Here is a 19,307-nt window from a genome sequence, read left to right on the forward strand (position 1 = left end):
AGGTAACAGAGATAGGGAGGTTTGTAGGGGCTGGAGGAGGTTACAGAGATAGGGAGGTTTGTAGGGGCTGGGGGAGGTTACAGAGATAGGGAGGGTTGTTGGAGCTGGGGGAGGTTAGAGAGATAGGGAGGGTTGTAGGGGCTGTATGAGGTAACAGAGATAGGGAGGGATGTAGGGGCCATATGTGGGTGCCGAGAGCTCATTTTGGGGAGCTCTTCGGTCAAAGTGCTTCTCCTGGTCCAGGCTGATGAGGCTGGTGCCCACACCCCTGTCCCATTCAGAGCCTATCGTACCCCTGAGTCGCGCGAGGCCGTCAGAGATCTTCCTGCCGGGCACAGCGCAGGTCTGGTCAGGGTGGATCACCAACTCCAGAACCCACTTCACCCAATTGGCTATGACATTGGGCTGAATTTACTAGCCCACATTATGAGGTGAAATGGACAACATGTTGCTCGTGTGGTTAGCTCCCCTGACAGCTACACACACAACGTGATAACAAGCGCAGCAGGATAAGGAATGATGCTCACTTACTGCCCCCTCCAACACCCTCTAGAGCTGCAATGGGTAGGAGAGTGAGAATGAAGGAAGTATCACTCACCAGGAGACGTCTCCGTGGGAACAGCCCTTGTGGTCTCAATATTGGAACGGTCGGGAGTATTCACAGTGTCTCCTGAACAGTAACATCAAATAAATCATATTTATGTAACGTCACTAACGTAATAAAACTTTCCAAAGTGCTTCACCTGAGCAATAATCCAACAGAATGTGACCCCGATCCTAAGAGGAGATAATAGGGACATGTGACCAAAAGCTCGGTCAGAGAGGCAACTTTTAAGGAGCGAGGGAGAGAGACTTATGATTCCAGCATAGGTCCCCAGGCAGCTGAAGGCACGACCGCGAATGGTGGAGCGTTGGGAATCGGGAGATGGTCAAGATGCCGGAATTGGTGGAGCGCAGAGATCTCGGAGGGTTGTAGGGGCTGGAGGATTTCACTGAGAAAGGGTGGGTTGCAGGTGCTGGAGGAGGTTACAGAGATAGGGAGGGTTGTAGGCGTTGGAGGAGATGACAGAGATTGAGAAGTTTGTATGGGCTGGAGGAAGTTACAGAGAAAGGGAGGGTTGTGGGGGCTGGAGGAGGATTCAGAGATAAGGTGGGTTGTAGGGGATGAAGGAGTTTACAGAGATAGGGAGGTCTTTAGCAGCTGGAGGATTTTATAGAGATAGGGAGTGTTGTTGGGTTTGGAGGAGTTTACAGAGTTAGGGGGTGTTGTAGGGTCTGGAGGCGGTTACAAAGATAGGGATGGTTGTAGGGACTGGAGTGGGGTACAGAGATAGGGAGGGTTGTAGGGGCTGGAGGAGGTTACAGAGTTAGGGAGGGTTGTAGGGGCAGGAGGAGGTTCCAGATATAGGGAGGTTTGTAGGGGCTGGGGGAGGTTACAGAGATAGGGAGGGTTGTAGGGTCTGGAGGAGTTTACAGAGATAGGGAGGGTTGTAGGCACTGGAGGAGGTTACAGAGATAGGGAGGGATGTAGGGGCTGGAGGAGCTTACAGAGATAGGGAGGGTTGTAGGGGCTGGAGGAGGTTACAGAGATAGGGAGGGTTGTAGGGGCTGGAGGTGGGTACCGAGAGCTCATTTTGGGGAGCTCTTTGGTCAAAGTGCTTCTCCTGGTCCAGGCTTATGAGGCAGGTGCCCATACCATTGTCCCATTCAGAGGCTATCGTACCCCTGAGTTGCGCGAGGCCGTCAGAGATCTTCCTGCCGGGCACAGCGCAGGTCTGGTCAGGATGGATCACCAACTCCAGAACCCACTTGACCCAATTGGCTATGACATTGGGCTGAATTTACTAGCCCACATTATGAGGTGAAATGGACAACATGTTGCTCGTGTGGTTAGCTCCCCTGACAGCTACACACACAATGTGATAACAAGAGCAGCAGGATAAGGAATGATGCTCACTTACTGCCCCCTCCAACACCCTCTAGAACTGCAATGGGAGGGAGAGTGAGAATGAAGGAAGTATCACTCACCAGGAGATGTCTCCGTGGTAACAGCCCTTGTGGTCTCAATATTGGAATGGTCGGGAGTATTCACAGTCTCTCCTGAACAGTAACAACAAATAAATCATATTTATGTAACGTCACTAACGTAATAAAACTTTCCAAAGTGCTTCACCTGAGCAATAATCAAACAGAATGTGACCCCGATCCTAAGAGGAGATAATAGGGACATGTGACCAAAAGCTCGGTCAGAGAGGCAGGTTTTAAGGAGCGAGGGAGAGAGACTTTTGACTACAGCATAGGTCCCCAGGCAGCTGAAGGCACGGCCGCCAATGCTGGAGCGTTGGGAATCGGTAGATGGTCAAGATGCCGGAATTGGTGGGGCGCAGAGATCTCGAAGGGTTGTAGGGGTGGAGGATTTCACAGAGATAGGGAGGGTTGAAGGCACTGGTGGAGGTTACAGAGATAGGTAGGGTTGTAGGGGCTGAAGGAGTTTACAGAGATAGGGAGGGTTGTAGGGGCTGAAGGAGTTTACAGAGATAGGGAGGTCTTTAGCGGCTGGAGGATTTTATAGAGATAGGGAGTGTTGTTGGGGTTGGAGGAGTTTACAGAGATAGGGGGTGTTGTAGGGTCTGGAGGCGGTTACAAAGATAGGGATGGTTGTAGGTACTGGAGTGGGGTAGAGAGATAGGGAGGGTTGTATGGACTGGTGGAGGTTACAGAGATAGGGATGGTTGTAGGGGCTGGAGGAGGTTACAGAGATAGGGAGGGTTGTAGGGTCTGGAGGAGGTTACAGAGATAGGGAGGGATGTAGGGGCCGTATGTGGGTGCCGCGAGCTCATTTTGGGGAGCTCTTCGGTCAAAGTGCTTCTCCTGGTCCAGGCTGATGAGGCAGGTGCGCACACCCCTGTCCCATTCAGAGGCTATCGTACCCCTGAGTCGCGCGAGGCCGTCAGAGATCTTCCTGCCGGGCACAGCGCAGATCTGGTCAGGGTGGATCACCAACTCCAGAACACACTTGACCCAATTGGCTATGACATTGGCCTGAATTTACTAGCCCACAATATGAGGTGAAATGGACAACATGTTGCTCGTGTGGTTAGCCCCCCGGACAGCTACACACACGTGATAACAAGCGCAGCAGGATAAGGAATGATGCTCACTTACTGCCCCCTCCAACACCCTCTAGAACTGCAATGGGAGGGAGAGTGAGAATGAAGGAAGTATCACTCACCAGGTGACGTCTCCGTGGTAACAGCCCTTGTGGTCTCAATATTGGAACGGTCGTGAGTATTCACAGTGTCTCCTGAACAGTAACAACAAATAAATCATATTTATGTAACGTCACTAACGTAATAAAACTTTCCAAAGTGCTTCCCCTGAGCAATAATCCAACAGAATGTGACCCCGATCCTAAGAGGAGATAATAGGGACATGTGACCAAAAGCTCGGTCAGAGAGGCAGGTTTTAAGGAGAGAGGCAGAGAGACTTATGACTCCATCATACGTCCCCAGGCAGCTCAAGGCACGGCCGCCAATGGTGGAACGATGGGAATCGGGGGATGGTCAAGAGGCTCGAATTGGAGGAGCGCAGAGATCTCGGAGGGTTGTAGGGGCTGGAGGATTTCTCTGAGATTGGGAGGTTTTGAGCGGCTGGAGGTGATTAAAGAGATTGGGAGGGTTGTAGGGGCTGGCGGAGGTTACAGAGATAGGGAGGGTTGTAGGGGCTGGAGGAGGTTACAAAGATAGGGAGGGTTGTAGGGTTTGCCGGAGGTTACAGAGATAGGGAGGGTTGTAGGGGCTTTAGGAGGTTACAGAGATAGGGAGGGTTGTAGGGGCTGGAGGATGTTACAGAGATAGGGATGGTTGTAGTGTCTGGAGGAGGTTACAGAGATAGGGAGGGTTGTAGGGTCTGGAGAAGGTTTCAGAGATAGGGTGGGTTGTAGGGGCTTAAGGAGTTTACAGAGATAGGGAGGTCTTTAGCGGCTGGAGGATTTTATAGAGATAGGGAGTGTTGTTGGGGTTGGAGGAGTTTACAGAGATAGGGAGTGTTGTAGGTCTGGAGGCGGTTACAAAGATAGGGATGGTTGTAGGGACTGGAGTGGGGTACAGAGATAGGGAGGGTTGTAGGGGCTGGAGGAGGTTACAGAGATAGGGATGGTTGCAGGTGCTGGAGGAGGTTACAGAGATGGGGAGGGTTGTTGGTGCTGGAGGTGGTTACAGAGATAGGGAGGGTTGTAGGATCTGGAGTGTGGTTACAGAGATAGGGTGGGTTGTAGGTGCTGGAGGATGTTACAGAGATAGGGATGGTTGTAGTGCCTGGAGGAGGTTACAGAGATAGGGAGGGTTGTAGGGGCTGGAGGAGGTTACAGAGATAGGGAGGGTTGAAGGGGCTGGAGGATTTCACAGAGAAAGGGAGGGTTGCAGGTGCTGGAGGAGGTTACAGAGATAGGGAGGGTTGTAGGGGCTGGAGGAGGTTACAGAGATAGGGAGGTTTGTAGGGGCTGGGGGAGGTTACAGAGATAGGGAGGGTTGTAGGGGCTGGAGGAGGTTACAGAGATAGGGATGGTTGTAGGGGATGGAGGGGGTTACAGAGATAGGGAGGTTTGTAGGGGATGGAGGATGTTACAGAGATAGGGAGGATTGTAGGGGCTGGAGCAGTTTACAAAGATAGGGAGGGTTGTAGGGTTTGCCGGAGGTTACAGAGATAGGGAGGGTTGTAGGGGCTGGAGGAGGTTACAGAGATAGGGAGGGTTTTAGGGGTTGGAGAAGGTTACAGAGATAGGGATGGTTGTAGGGGATGGAGGGGGTTACAGAGATAGGGAGGGTTGTAGGGGATGGAGGAGGTTACAGAGAGAGGGAGTTTTTTAGGAGCTGGAGGGGTTAAAGAGATAGGGAGTGTTGCAAATGCTGGAGGAGGCTACAGAGATAGGGCGGGTTGTAGGGGCTGGAGGAGGTTACAGAGATGGGGAGGGGACCGGGGGCTGGAGGAGTTTACAGGGATAGGGAGAGTTGTAGCGGCTGGAGGAGTTTATAGAGTTAGGGAGTGTTTTTAGGGCTGGACATGTTTACAGAGATGGGGAGAGTTGTAGGGTCTGGAAGAGGTTATAGAGATAGGGAGGGGTGTAGGGGCTGGAGTGGGTTACATAGATAGGGATGGTTGTAGGGACTGGAGTGTAGTACAGGGATAGGGATGGTTGTAGGTGCTAGAGGAGGTTACAGAGATGGGGAGGGTTGTTGGTGCTGCAGGTGGTTACAGAGATAGGGAGGGTTGTAGGATCTGGAGTGTGGTTACCGAGATAGGGAGGGTTGTAGGGGCTGGAGGATGTTACAGAGATAGGGATGGTTGTAGTGTCTGGAGGAGTTTACAGAGATAGGGAGGGTTGTAGGGGCTGGAGGAGGTTACAGAGATGGGGAGGTTTGTTGGTGCTGGAGGTGGTTACAGAGATAGGGAGGGTTGTAGGATCTGGAGTGTGGTTACAGAGATAGGGAGGGTTGTAGGGAGTGGAGGAGGTTACATAGATATGGAGGGTTGTAGGGGCTGGACGTGGTTACAGAGATAGGGAGAATTGTAGGTGCTGGAGGAGTTTACAGTTAAAGGGAGGGTTGTAGGGGCTGGAGGAGGTTACAGAGATAGGGAGGGTTGTAGGGGATGGAGGAGGTTACAGAGATAGGGAGGGTTGTAGGGGCTGGAGGAGGTTACAGAGATAGGGAGGGTTGTAGAGCCTGGAGGAGTTACAGAGATAGGGAGTGTTGTAGGGGCTGGAGGAGGTTACAGAGATAGGGAAGGTTGTAGAGGCTGGATGTGGTTACAGATATAGGGAGGTTTGTAGGGGCTGGAGGAAGTTACAGAGATAGGGAGGGTTGTAGAAGCTGGAGGAGGTTACAGAGTTAGGGAGGATTGTAGGGGCTGGAGGAGGTAACAGAGATAGGGAGTTTTGTAGGGGCTGGAGGAGGTTACAGAGATAGGGAGGTTTGTAGGGGCTGGGGAGGTTACAGAGATAGGGAGGGTTGTTGGAGCTGGGGGAGGTTAGAGAGATAGGGAGGGTTGTAGGGGCTGTATGAGGTAACAGAGATAGGGAGGGATGTAGGGGCCATATGTGGGTGCCGAGAGCTCATTTTGGGGAGCTCTTCGGTCAAAGTGCTTCTCCTGGTCCAGGCTGATGAGGCTGGTGCCCACACCCCTGTCCCATTCAGAGCCTATCGTACCCCTGAGTCGCGCGAGGCCGTCAGAGATCTTCCTGCCGGGCACAGCGCAGGTCTGGTCAGGGTGGATCACCAACTCCAGAACCCACTTCACCCAATTGGCTATGACATTGGGCTGAATTTACTAGCCCACATTATGAGGTGAAATGGACAACATGTTGCTCGTGTGGTTAGCTCCCCTGACAGCTACACACACAACGTGATAACAAGCGCAGCAGGATAAGGAATGATGCTCACTTACTGCCCCCTCCAACACCCTCTAGAGCTGCAATGGGTAGGAGGGTGAGAATGAAGGAAGTATCACTCACCAGGAGACGTCTCCGTGGGAACAGCCCTTGTGGTCTCAATATTGGAACGGTCGGGAGTATTCACAGTGTCTCCTGAACAGTAACATCAAATAAATCATATTTATGTAACGTCACTAACGTAATAAAACTTTCCAAAGTGCTTCACCTGAGCAATAATCAAACAGAATGTGACCCCGATCCTAAGAGGAGATAATAGGGACATGTGACCAAAAGCTCGGTCAGAGAGGCAGGTTTTAAGGAGCGAGGGAGAGAGACTTTTGACTACAGCATAGGTCCCCAGGCAGCTGAAGGCACGGCCGCCAATGCTGGAGCGTTGGGAATCGGTAGATGGTCAAGATGCCGGAATTGGTGGGGCGCAGAGATCTCGAAGGGTTGTAGGGGTGGAGGATTTCACAGAGATAGGGAGGGTTGAAGGCACTGGTGGAGGTTACAGAGATAGGTAGGGTTGTAGGGGCTGAAGGAGTTTACAGAGATAGGGAGGGTTGTAGGGGCTGAAGGAGTTTACAGAGATAGGGAGGTCTTTAGCGGCTGGAGGATTTTATAGAGATAGGGAGTGTTGTTGGGGTTGGAGGAGTTTACAGAGATAGGGGGTGTTGTAGGGTCTGGAGGCGGTTACAAAGATAGGGATGGTTGTAGGTACTGGAGTGGGGTAGAGAGATAGGGAGGGTTGTATGGACTGGTGGAGGTTACAGAGATAGGGATGGTTGTAGGGGCTGGAGGAGGTTACAGAGATAGGGAGGGTTGTAGGGTCTGGAGGAGGTTACAGAGATAGGGAGGGATGTAGGGGCCGTATGTGGGTGCCGCGAGCTCATTTTGGGGAGCTCTTCGGTCAAAGTGCTTCTCCTGGTCCAGGCTGATGAGGCAGGTGCGCACACCCCTGTCCCATTCAGAGGCTATCGTACCCCTGAGTCGCGCGAGGCCGTCAGAGATCTTCCTGCCGGGCACAGCGCAGATCTGGTCAGGGTGGATCACCAACTCCAGAACACACTTGACCCAATTGGCTATGACATTGGCCTGAATTTACTAGCCCACAATATGAGGTGAAATGGACAACATGTTGCTCGTGTGGTTAGCCCCCCGGACAGCTACACACACGTGATAACAAGCGCAGCAGGATAAGGAATGATGCTCACTTACTGCCCCCTCCAACACCCTCTAGAACTGCAATGGGAGGGAGAGTGAGAATGAAGGAAGTATCACTCACCAGGTGACGTCTCCGTGGTAACAGCCCTTGTGGTCTCAATATTGGAACGGTCGTGAGTATTCACAGTGTCTCCTGAACAGTAACAACAAATAAATCATATTTATGTAACGTCACTAACGTAATAAAACTTTCCAAAGTGCTTCCCCTGAGCAATAATCCAACAGAATGTGACCCCGATCCTAAGAGGAGATAATAGGGACATGTGACCAAAAGCTCGGTCAGAGAGGCAGGTTTTAAGGAGAGAGGCAGAGAGACTTATGACTCCATCATACGTCCCCAGGCAGCTCAAGGCACGGCCGCCAATGGTGGAACGATGGGAATCGGGGGATGGTCAAGAGGCTCGAATTGGAGGAGCGCAGAGATCTCGGAGGGTTGTAGGGGCTGGAGGATTTCTCTGAGATTGGGAGGTTTTGAGCGGCTGGAGGTGATTAAAGAGATTGGGAGGGTTGTAGGGGCTGGCGGAGGTTACAGAGATAGGGAGGGTTGTAGGGGCTGGAGGAGGTTACAAAGATAGGGAGGGTTGTAGGGTTTGCCGGAGGTTACAGAGATAGGGAGGGTTGTAGGGGCTTTAGGAGGTTACAGAGATAGGGAGGGTTGTAGGGGCTGGAGGATGTTACAGAGATAGGGATGGTTGTAGTGTCTGGAGGAGGTTACAGAGATAGGGAGGGTTGTAGGGTCTGGAGAAGGTTTCAGAGATAGGGTGGGTTGTAGGGGCTTAAGGAGTTTACAGAGATAGGGAGGTCTTTAGCGGCTGGAGGATCTTATAGAGATAGGGAGTGTTGTTGGGGTTGGAGGAGTTTACAGAGATAGGGAGTGTTGTAGGGTCTGGAGGCGGTTACAAAGATAGGGATGGTTGTAGGGACTGGAGTGGGGTACAGAGATAGGGAGGGTTGTAGGGGCTGGAGGAGGTTACAGAGATAGGGATGGTTGCAGGTGCTGGAGGAGGTTACAGAGATGGGGAGGGTTGTTGGTGCTGGAGGTGGTTACAGAGATAGGGAGGGTTGTAGGATCTGGAGTGTGGTTACAGAGATAGGGTGGGTTGTAGGTGCTGGAGGATGTTACAGAGATAGGGATGGTTGTAGTGCCTGGAGGAGGTTACAGAGATAGGGAGGGTTGTAGGGGCTGGAGGAGGTTACAGAGATAGGGAGGGTTGAAGGGGCTGGAGGATTTCACAGAGAAAGGGAGGGTTGCAGGTGCTGGAGGAGGTTACAGAGATAGGGAGGGTTGTAGGGGCTGGAGGAGGTTACAGAGATAGGGAGGTTTGTAGGGGCTGGGGGAGGTTACAGAGATAGGGAGGGTTGTAGGGGCTGGAGGAGGTTACAGAGATAGGGATGGTTGTAGGGGATGGAGGGGGTTACAGAGATAGGGAGGTTTGTAGGGGATGGAGGATGTTACAGAGATAGGGAGGATTGTAGGGGCTGGAGCAGTTTACAAAGATAGGGAGGGTTGTAGGGTTTGCCGGAGGTTACAGAGATAGGGAGGGTTGTAGGGGCTGGAGGAGGTTACAGAGATAGGGAGGGTTTTAGGGGTTGGAGAAGGTTACAGAGATAGGGATGGTTGTAGGGGATGGAGGGGGTTACAGAGATAGGGAGGGTTGTAGGGGATGGAGGAGGTTACAGAGAGAGGTAGTTTTTTAGGAGCTGGAGGGGTTAAAGAGATAGGGAGGGTTTTAGGGGTTGGAGAAGGTTACAGAGATAGGGATGGTTGTAGGGGATGGAGGGGGTTACAGAGATAGGGAGGGTTGTAGGGGATGGAGGAGGTTACAGAGAGAGGGAGTTTTTTAGGAGCTGGAGGTGTTAAAGAGATAGGGAGTGTTGCAAATGCTGGAGGAGGCTACAGAGATAGGGCGGGTTGTAGGGGCTGGAGGAGGTTACAGAGATGGGGAGGGGACCGGGGGCTGGAGGAGTTTACAGGGATAGGGAGAGTTGTAGCGGCTGGAGGAGTTTATAGAGTTAGGGAGTGTTTTTGGGGCTGGACATGGTTACAGAGATGGGGAGAGTTGTAGGGTCTGGAAGAGGTTATAGAGATAGGGAGGGGTGTAGGGGCTGGAGTGGGTTACATAGATAGGGATGGTTGTAGGGACTGGAGTGTAGTACAGGGATAGGGATGGTTGTAGGTGCTAGAGGAGGTTACAGAGATGGGGAGGGTTGTTGGTGCTGCAGGTGGTTACAGAGATAGGGAGGGTTGTAGGATCTGGAGTGTGGTTACCGAGATAGGGAGGGTTGTAGGGGCTGGAGGATGTTACAGAGATAGGGATGGTTGTAGTGTCTGGAGGAGTTTACAGAGATAGGGAGGGTTGTAGGGGCTGGAGGAGGTTACAGAGATGGGGAGGTTTGTTGGTGCTGGAGGTGGTTACAGAGATAGGGAGGGTTGTAGGATCTGGAGTGTGGTTACAGAGATAGGGAGGGTTGTTGGTGCTGGAGGATGTTACAGAGATAGGGATGGTTGTAGTGCCTGGAGGAGGTTACAGAGATAGGGAGGGTTGTAGGGGCTGGAGGAGGTTACAGAGATAGGGAGGGTTGAAGGGGCTGGAGGATTTCACAGAGAAAGGGAGGGTTGCAGGTGCTGGAGGAGGTTACAGAGATAGGGAGGGTTGTAGGGGCTGGAGGAGGTTACAGAGATAGGGAGGTTTGTAGGGGTTGGAGGAGGTTACAGAGATAGGGAGGGTTGTAGGGGCTGGGGGAGGTTACAGAGATAGGGAGGGTTGTAGGGGCTGGAGGAGGTTAGAGAGATAGGGAGGGTTGTAGGGGCTGTATGAGGTAACAGAGATAGGGAGGGATGTAGGGGCTGGAGGTGGGTACCGAGAGCTCATTTTGGGGAGCTCTTTGGTCAAAGTGCTTCTCCTGGTCCAGGCTGATGAGGCTGGTGCCCACACCCCTGTCCCATTCAGAGGCTATCGTACCCCTGAGTCGCGCAAGGAGGTCAGAGATCTTCCTGCCGGGCACAGCGCAGGTCTGGTCAGGGTGGATCACCAACTCCAGAACACACTTGACCCAATTGGCTATGACATTGGGCTGAATTTACTAGCCCACATTATGAGGTGAAATGGACAACATGTTGCTCGTGTGGTTAGCTCCCCTGACAGCTACACACACAATGTGATAACAAGAGCAGCAGGATAAGGAATGATGCTCACTTACTGCCCCCTCCAACACCCTCTAGAACTGCAATGGGAGGGAGAGTGAGAATGAAGGAAGTATCACTCACCAGGTGACGTCTCTGTGGTAACAGCCCTTGTGGTCTCAATATTGGAACGGTCGGGAGTATTCACAGTGTCTCCTGAACAGTAACAACAAATAAATCATATTTATGTAACGTCACTAACGTAATAAAACTTTCCAAAGTGCTTCACCTGAGCAATAATCAAACAGAATGTGACCCCGATCCTAAGAGGAGATAATAGGGACATGTGACCAAAAGCTCGGTCAGAGAGGCAGGTTTTAAGGAGCGAGGGAGAGAGACTTATGACTCCAGCATAGGTCCCCAGGCAGCTCAAGGCACGACCGCCAATGGTGCAGCGATAGGAATCGGGGGATGGTATAGAGGCTGGAAATGATGCAGCGCAGAGATCTCGGAGGGTTTTAGGGGGCTGGAGGAGGGGACAGAGATAGGGAGGGTGGTAGGGGCTGGAGGAGGTTACAGAGAGAGAGAGGGTTGGAGGGGAAGGAAGAGGTTACATAGATCGGGAGGAGTATAGGGACTGGAATAGGTTGTAGGTGCTGGAGCAGGTAACAGAGATAGGGAGGGTTGTAGGGGCTTGAGGAGGTTACAGAGATAGGGAGGGTTGTAGGGGTGGAGAAGGTTACAAATATTGGGAGGTTTGTAGGGGCTGGAGGAGGTTACAGAGATATGGAGGGTTGCAGGGGCTAGATGAGGTAACAGAGATAGGGAGGGTTGTAGGCGTTGGAGGAATTTACAGAGATAGAGTGGGTTGTAGGGGAAGGAAGAGGTTATATAGAAACCGATGAGTGTAGGGTCTGGAGGAGGTTACAGAGATAGGTCGGATTGTAGGGCTGGAGATGGTTGTAGGGGCTGGAGGCGGTTACAGAGATAGGGTGGGTTGTAGGGGCTGGAGTTTGTTTCAGAGAGAGGGAGGGTTGTAGTGCCTGAGGAGATACAGTCTTTTGGATGGTTGTTGGGACTAGGGAAGATTACATAGGTATGGAGGGCTGTAGGGGCTGGAGGAGTTTACAGAGGTAGGGAGGGTTGTAGGGGCTGGAGGAGGTTACAGAGATAGGGAGGGTTGTAGGGGCTGGCGGAGGCTACAGAGATAGGGAGGGTTGTAGGGGCTGGAGGAGGTTACAGAGATAGGGAGTGTTGTAGGGGCTCGAGAAGGTTACAGAGATAGGGTGGGTTGTTGGGGCTGTAGGAGGTTACAGAGACACGAGGGTTGTAGGGTCTGGAGGAGGTTACAGAGATAGGTCGGATTGTAGGGCTGGAGATAGTTCTAGGGGCTGGAGGTGGTTACAGAGATAGGGAGGGTTGTAGGGGCTGGAGTTGGTTTCAGAGATAGGGAGTGTTGTAGTGCCTGCGGAGGTATAGTCTTTTGGATGGTTGTTGGGACTAGGGAAGATTACATAGATATGGAGGGCTGTAGGGGCTGGAGGATTTTACAGAGGTAGGGAGGGTTGTAGGGGCTGGAGGAGGTTACAGAGATAGGGAGGGTTGTAGGGGCTGGCGGAGGCTACAGAGATAGGGAGGGTTGTAGGGGCTGGAGGAGGTTACAGAGATAGGGAGCGTTGCAGGGGCTGGAGGAGGTTACAGAGATAGGGAGGGTTGTAGGGGGTGGCGGAGGCTACAGAGATAGGGAGGGTTGTAGTGGCTGGAGGAGGTTACAGAGATAGGGAAGGATGTAGTGGCTGGAGGAGGCTACAGAGATAGGGAGGGTTGTAGGGACTGAAGGAGGTTACAGAGATAAGAAATATATTGGGACTGGAGGAGGTTACAGATATAGGGAGGGTTGTAGGGACTGGAGGTAGTTACAGAGTTGGGAGGGTTGTAGTGGCTGGAGGAGGTTACAGAGATAGAGAGAGTTCTAGGGGCTGGAGGGCGTTACAGAGACAGGGAGGGTTGTAGGAGCTGGAGGAAGTTACAGAGACAGGGAGGGTTGTAGGGGCTGGAGGAGGTTACAGCGATAGGGAGGGTTGTAGGGCTGGAGATGGTTGTAGGGGCTGGAGGCGGTAACAGAGATAGGGAGGGTTATAGGGGCCGGAGTTGGTTTCAGCGATAGGGTGTGTTTTAGTGCCTGAGGAGGTACAGTCATTTGGATGGTTGTTGGGACTAGGGAAGATTAAATAGATATGGAGGACTGTAGGGACTGGAGGTGTTTACAGAGATAGGGAGGGTTGTAGGGGCTGGAGGAGGTAACAGAGATAGGGAGGGTTGTAGGGGCTGGAGGAGGTTCCAGAGATAGGGAGGGTTGTAGGGGCTGGAGGAGGCTACAGAGATATGGAGGGTTGTAGGGGCTGGAGGAGGTTACAGAGATAGGGAGGGATGTAGTGGCTGGAGGAGGCTACAGAGATAGGGAGGGTTGCATGGTTTGGAGGATTTTACAAAGACTGGGAGGGTTGTAGGGACTGAAGGAGGTCACAGAGATAGGAAATATATTGGGACTGGAGGAGGTTACATACTTGGGACTGTTGTACTGGCTGGAGGAGGTTACAGAGATAGAGAGCGTTCTCGGGGCTGGAGGGCGTTACAGAGATGGGGAGAGTTGTAGTGGCTGGAGGAGGTTACAGAGACAGGGAGGGTTGTAGGGGCTGGAGGAGGTTACAGAGATAGGGAGGGTTGTAGGGGCTGGAGGAGGTTACAGAGATAGGGAGGGTTGTAGGGGCTGGAGGAGGTTACAGAGACAGGGAGGATTGTCGAATCTGGAGGGGGTTACAGAGATATAGAGGCTTGTAGGGGCTGGAACAGGTTACAGTGATAAGTGTGCTTGTAGGGGCTGGAAGAGTTTACAGAGATAGGGAGAGTTGCAGGGGCTGGAGGAGGTTACAGCGATAGTGAGGGTTGTAGAGGTTGGAGGAGGTTACAGAGATAGGCTGGGATGTAGGGGCTGGAGGAGGTTACAGAGATTATGAGGGTTGTAGAGGCTGGAGGACATTACAGAGATAGGGAGGGCTGTAGGGGCTGGAGCAGGTTACAGGAATAGGGAGGGTTGTAGAGGCTGTAGGAGGTTACAGGGATAGGGAGGTTTGTAGGGTCTGGAGGTGGTTACAGAGATAGGGAGGGTTGTAGGGCGGAGGAGGTTACAGAGATAGGGAGGTTGTAAGGGCTGGAGGAGTTTACTGAGATAGGGAGATTTGTTTGGGCTGGAGGAGGTTACAGAGATGGGGAGTGTTGTAGGGGCTGGAGGTGGTTACTGAGATAGGGAGGGTTGTATGTACTGGATGAGTGCACAGAGATAGGGAGCGTTGTATGTACTGGAGGGATTTAAAAACTAGCATGTCAAGGTGACAGCAAAGTTGTGAAATGACTGGTTTAATCTCCAGCTGGTGCCAGGGAGTGGGATGGCGGGATGGAGTTTGAAGCAAATATACAGAGATTCGGGCCAGGACCAGAAAGAATGTCTTTGGTCACACAATAACCTGGCTGATGGTCACTCGCTGCATCGTTCAAACATCCCACACCACCTTTCACTCTTTCTTAGGCACACACAGACACCCACACAGACACCCTCTCACACACACGGACCCACACAGACACACACACAGACACAGACACACACAGACACACACACACGCCCACTCACACACACAGACACACACACAGACGCACACACACACACAGACACACACATACACACAGACACACACACCCACTCACACACACAGAAACACACACACAACACACACACACACTCACACACAGACACACACACACAACACACACCCACACACAGACACACACACAGAAACCCACTCACACACAGAAACTCACAGACACCAACTCACAAACACAGACACACACACACCGACACACACACACCCACTCACACACAGATACACAAACACACACACTAACACACACAGACACACACACAGACACACACACACAACACACACCCACACACAGACACACACACAGAAACCCACTCACACACAGAAACTCACAGACACCCACTCACACACACAGACACACACACACCGACACACACACACACACTCACACACAGATACACACACACACACACACTCACACACACAGACACACACACAGACACACACACATACCCACTCACAAACAGACACACACACAGACACACACCCACACACACAGACACACACACACTCATCCACTCACACACAGACACTCACAGACACCCACTCACACACACAGACACACACACACCCACTCACACACAGACACACACACAGACACACACTCACACACACTCACACACACAGACACACACACACACACAGACACACGCACACACCCACTCACACACAGACATACACAGAAACTCACTTACACACACAGACACACAAACACAGACACACACACACACACACTCAATCACAGACACACACACACACACACACACACACAATACACACACACACACACACAGACACACACACATACACCCACTCACACACAGACACATACACACACAATACACACATACACACACACACACAGACGCACACACACACCCACTCACACACAGACACACACACACAACACACACAGACAGACAGACACACCCACACACCCACTCACACACAGACACACACACACAACACACACGGACACAGACACACACACAACACACACACACATCCACGCATACTCTGACAGACACACAAATCCACTCACACACAGACACTCACACACACACTCACACACAGACACACACACACAACACACCCACAGACGCAGACACACACACACACCCACTCACAAACAGACACACACACACGTGGAAAGAAACGCAGACACACACAGACACGTACACACAGACACAGACGCAGACACACAGACACACATGCACAAACACACTCGCACAAACAGACACTGACAGACACACACGCACACAATATGATAACAAGGAGGCTAAGGCAAGTCCCACCTGTTGTAATGTGCCTTTAAGGGGGAGGGTTTCTGGCCTAGCATTCCAGCGAACAAGGGTATTGCTCTGGGGACCAGGGTTCGAATCCCACCACAGCGACTGGGAAGTGTGTCGTGTGATCCAGTTTTAGTTCCACGTTTGATATTGAGCAGAGCACAGCACACACGGCTCTGCTGTTGATGTGTCTTCCGGCATTCTATCCATGTATATCTGTTCTCATGTGCCTAGTCTAAAAAAAACCCAAATGAGTTTACCCAGTCCTGAGTGATTGGTGCCTTTATCCCATTCTAACAACACGATACCACTTGTAGTGATCATAGTTTTGATAACCTTAGCACTGTAGCTTTAAGGAATAATTCTGTGCTGTAAGATCACATGATCTGTGTAAACCAATCAGTTAGCAGCGTGGGGAAACTCTAAAGGGAAGTTCTGCCTTAGTTCTGGAGCTTGATGCACACATGTAGCTGCTGCTTTGTCTTGTAAATAAAGTTCAATGTTACTGCCAAGGAAAGTTGCCTGGAAAATCAACTCTGTAACAAACTGGCGACAAGGATAAATTAGACCCGTTACTCTCCCTCGCCCAGCAATTTGTGGGTAGCTAAGTTCATAAAAAAGAAAGGAAGGGGTACTCGTCCGATATACCACAGTTTGGCAGAATCAAGCTCTTTGAACCATCCACAGATGACTGGTCTCAATATACAGGATGTCTTGCGTTCTTCTTTCAAGCCAACGAAATCACGGGGGAGGAAAAGAGGAGAGCGATTCTCCTGAGTATTTTATTTTGGGAGCAAGACTTACGGTTTAATTCGAAGATTGACATTCCCCAGTGTCCCTGATTCGAAGCCTTACAGTGAGTTAGTAGATCCCATTAAAGGACATTTTCAACCCAATCCCTCAGTCACAATGCAGACGTTCAGGTTCAATTCACGGAATAGAGCCCCCGGGGGGGAGACCAATCCCACCCACGTGGTGAAATTAAAGCAACTAACGGAATCCTGTGACTTCGGTGAAACCCTTAACAAAATGCTCAGGGATGGTTTGATATGTGGCGTCCGAGAGGCCGCTATTTAGCGATGGTTGCCGGCCGAAGTGGATCTTGATTTGAAGGGAGCCTTAGAAATAGCGCCTGTGATGGAAAGCGCTGTAAGGGATGCACAAGCGATTCAAGCGGGGGGGAGGGGGCAAAAACGGCGCCGTTTTCCTAGTCGGGCGGGGAAAGGTCGGCCGAATGTGTCGCGAAAAAGCCGGGAATCCTACCCCGAAGCAGGAAACAACCCCCCGCTCTCCGAAAATTCAGAGGGGACAGCTTAGCAACAAAGCCCCAAACTAATTTTCATCACCACGGAAGCATTAATACTCCTAACGATTGGCAATTCGAAAAGGCGGATTGTTATTTTTGTCAGACACGTGGACAGATATTGAAACATGGCAAAGCCAGATTAGAACAAGATTCCGGGCAACAACCGAGGTCCAGTGAAGTGACTAATGTGGGAGGGCCAGAAACAACCAATTCTGACATTTATCCAATATTCAACACCGTTGGGGAGACAGAGCCCATATTTGTTACAGCGCAAGTGATCAGTGAACCATTAAAGACGGAAGTAGACCCTGGTGCTCCTACCACTGCAGTAAGAGAATACACTGTCAGATATTTAAATAAAGGGGCTCAACAATTAAATTCGGAACAAACATCTGCCAAGTAGGAAACGTAGACAGGTGAAGAGATCCAGGTTAAAGGGATCAGCAGAGGAACTGTTCAGTATAGACACCAATCGGCACCAGTGATGGCGGTAGAAGGTGAAGGAGCAAATCTTCCAGGGAGTGATTGTTCGAAAGAGATTAAATTAAACTGGTCCGGAACATTCCACTAGCGAGCAAGGGGAACTGCCAGAGCTTCTACAAGAAGATGACACCGTCTTCAAGGGTGAACTGGGGAATGGATCATTGTTGAAGAAGGGGAGTAACCCCCAACAAAACGACGTTCCACCTGTAACCACTGCTGAACCTGTAGTTCCTGCTGAAGTTCCTCAACCAGGGACAGGCATGCCCGAGGTCTCTGTCACAGGGGGGGGACACTGAGCTGCCTGTGCCTAATGAGGTACCTGATGTTAACGCGGTTCCAGAGAACGTGGTTCCTGATAAAGAATCGGAAGTCGTGGAGATCCGACATTCCACACGGATCAGGAAACCCACCTGAAAAGACTGAACTTGTAATTTCGTGACCTGTGTCAATATTGTAAGTTCATGAGATAAATATCCTGGTGAATACAAAACGTACAGAAAAGTTAATGGGGGAGGAATGTAGTAATTATAGTGTTGATAAATGTAGGACTGTAGCTTTAAGAATAACCCCGTGTTGTAAGATCATGTGCTCTGTGTAAACCAATCAATGTGCAGTGTGGGGAAACCTCTGTGGGGGGGGCGGGGGTGGTCCTTTAGTTACGGAGCTTGATGCACAGATGTAGCTGCTGCTGCTGCCTTGTAAATAAAGTTCAATGTTTCCGCCAAGGCAGGTTGTCTGGAAAATCAGATCAATAGCACCACTCATACTGTCCGCTCCAACACACCCTGGCACGCAAATGGGCGGCAGAGTGAGATTGTGGCAGGTGTTACTTACCCTGCAGGGTGGCGCTGGTAATGACATGTGCGGTCGTGCTGCCAGGATGGCTGCGACTAGATCTGTTGTCACTAGTGCTCTCTCTCATTGTCATTGTGCTGTTCATTGGACCTGAAAATAAAGAGTGAAGCATTTAGCCAAAGAGTACTTCACCTTCACGTAAGTACATCCTAAAAGGAGGAGGCCATTTTGCCCGTCAAGCCTGCTGCCCCAGTCAATATGGTCATGGCTGATCTTCCACCTCAACTCCACTTTCCTGCCCTGTCCCTTAGTTCCCAAAAATCAATACATCTCAGTCTTGAATACACTCAACAACGGAATATCCAGAGCTCTCAGGGGTAGAGAATTCCAAAGATTCACAGCCCTCCGAGTGGAGACATCCTTCCTTGTCTCAGTCCAACATGGCCGAAGCCTTGTCCTGAGTCTGTGAACACCGACCCCACACGCCCAGGTCCAGACGTTCCAGCGGTGAGGGGGTGAAAGGGGCAGAACGTGAAGCAGACTCTCAGCGTGGAGCCTGTTTAAACCCTCTGAGAATTCTAGATGATTCAACGAGATCACCTCTCATCCTTCTAAACTCCAGAGAACATTGAATTACAGAGAATACACGGCCCAGAAACAGGCCATTCGGCCCATCTGCACCATGCCCGTATTTCTGCTCCACACGATCCTCCTCCCACCCCCCGCTCTCCGTCTCACCCCATCCCCATATCCTTCTATTCCTTTCTCCCCCTCGTGTGTTTATCCAGCTTCCCCCTTAAACACATCGACACTATTCACCTCGACCACTCCCTGTGGGAGCGAGTCCCACATTCTCCCCACTCTCTGGGTAAAGAAGTTTCTCCTGAATTCCCCATTGGGTTTATGAGTGACGATCTTATATCGATGGCCCCCTAGTTCT

General features: G+C 51.3%; 1 protein-coding gene across 1 annotated transcript in view; it reads right to left on the minus strand.

The window, feature by feature from the left end:
• LOC144675343 (uncharacterized) overlaps nucleotides 1–19,307 on the minus strand; it is a 73,576-nt gene that overhangs the window by 18,466 nt on the left and 35,803 nt on the right. The window contains exons 4-10 of the mRNA XM_078536175.1: nucleotides 18,407–18,517; nucleotides 10,923–10,994; nucleotides 7,716–7,787; nucleotides 6,512–6,583; nucleotides 3,233–3,304; nucleotides 2,029–2,100; nucleotides 599–670 (exon numbers count right to left, since the gene is read on the minus strand). Coding sequence (XP_078392301.1) covers nucleotides 599–670; nucleotides 2,029–2,100; nucleotides 3,233–3,304; nucleotides 6,512–6,583; nucleotides 7,716–7,787; nucleotides 10,923–10,994; nucleotides 18,407–18,517 — 543 coding nt within the window. The remainder of the gene's footprint in view (nucleotides 1–598; nucleotides 671–2,028; nucleotides 2,101–3,232; nucleotides 3,305–6,511; nucleotides 6,584–7,715; nucleotides 7,788–10,922; nucleotides 10,995–18,406; nucleotides 18,518–19,307) is intronic.

The sequence above is a fragment of the Cetorhinus maximus genome, unplaced genomic scaffold (assembly GCF_964194155.1).
Source record: "Cetorhinus maximus unplaced genomic scaffold, sCetMax3.hap1.1 HAP1_SCAFFOLD_959, whole genome shotgun sequence".
Taxonomy (NCBI): Eukaryota; Metazoa; Chordata; class Chondrichthyes; order Lamniformes; family Cetorhinidae; genus Cetorhinus; species Cetorhinus maximus.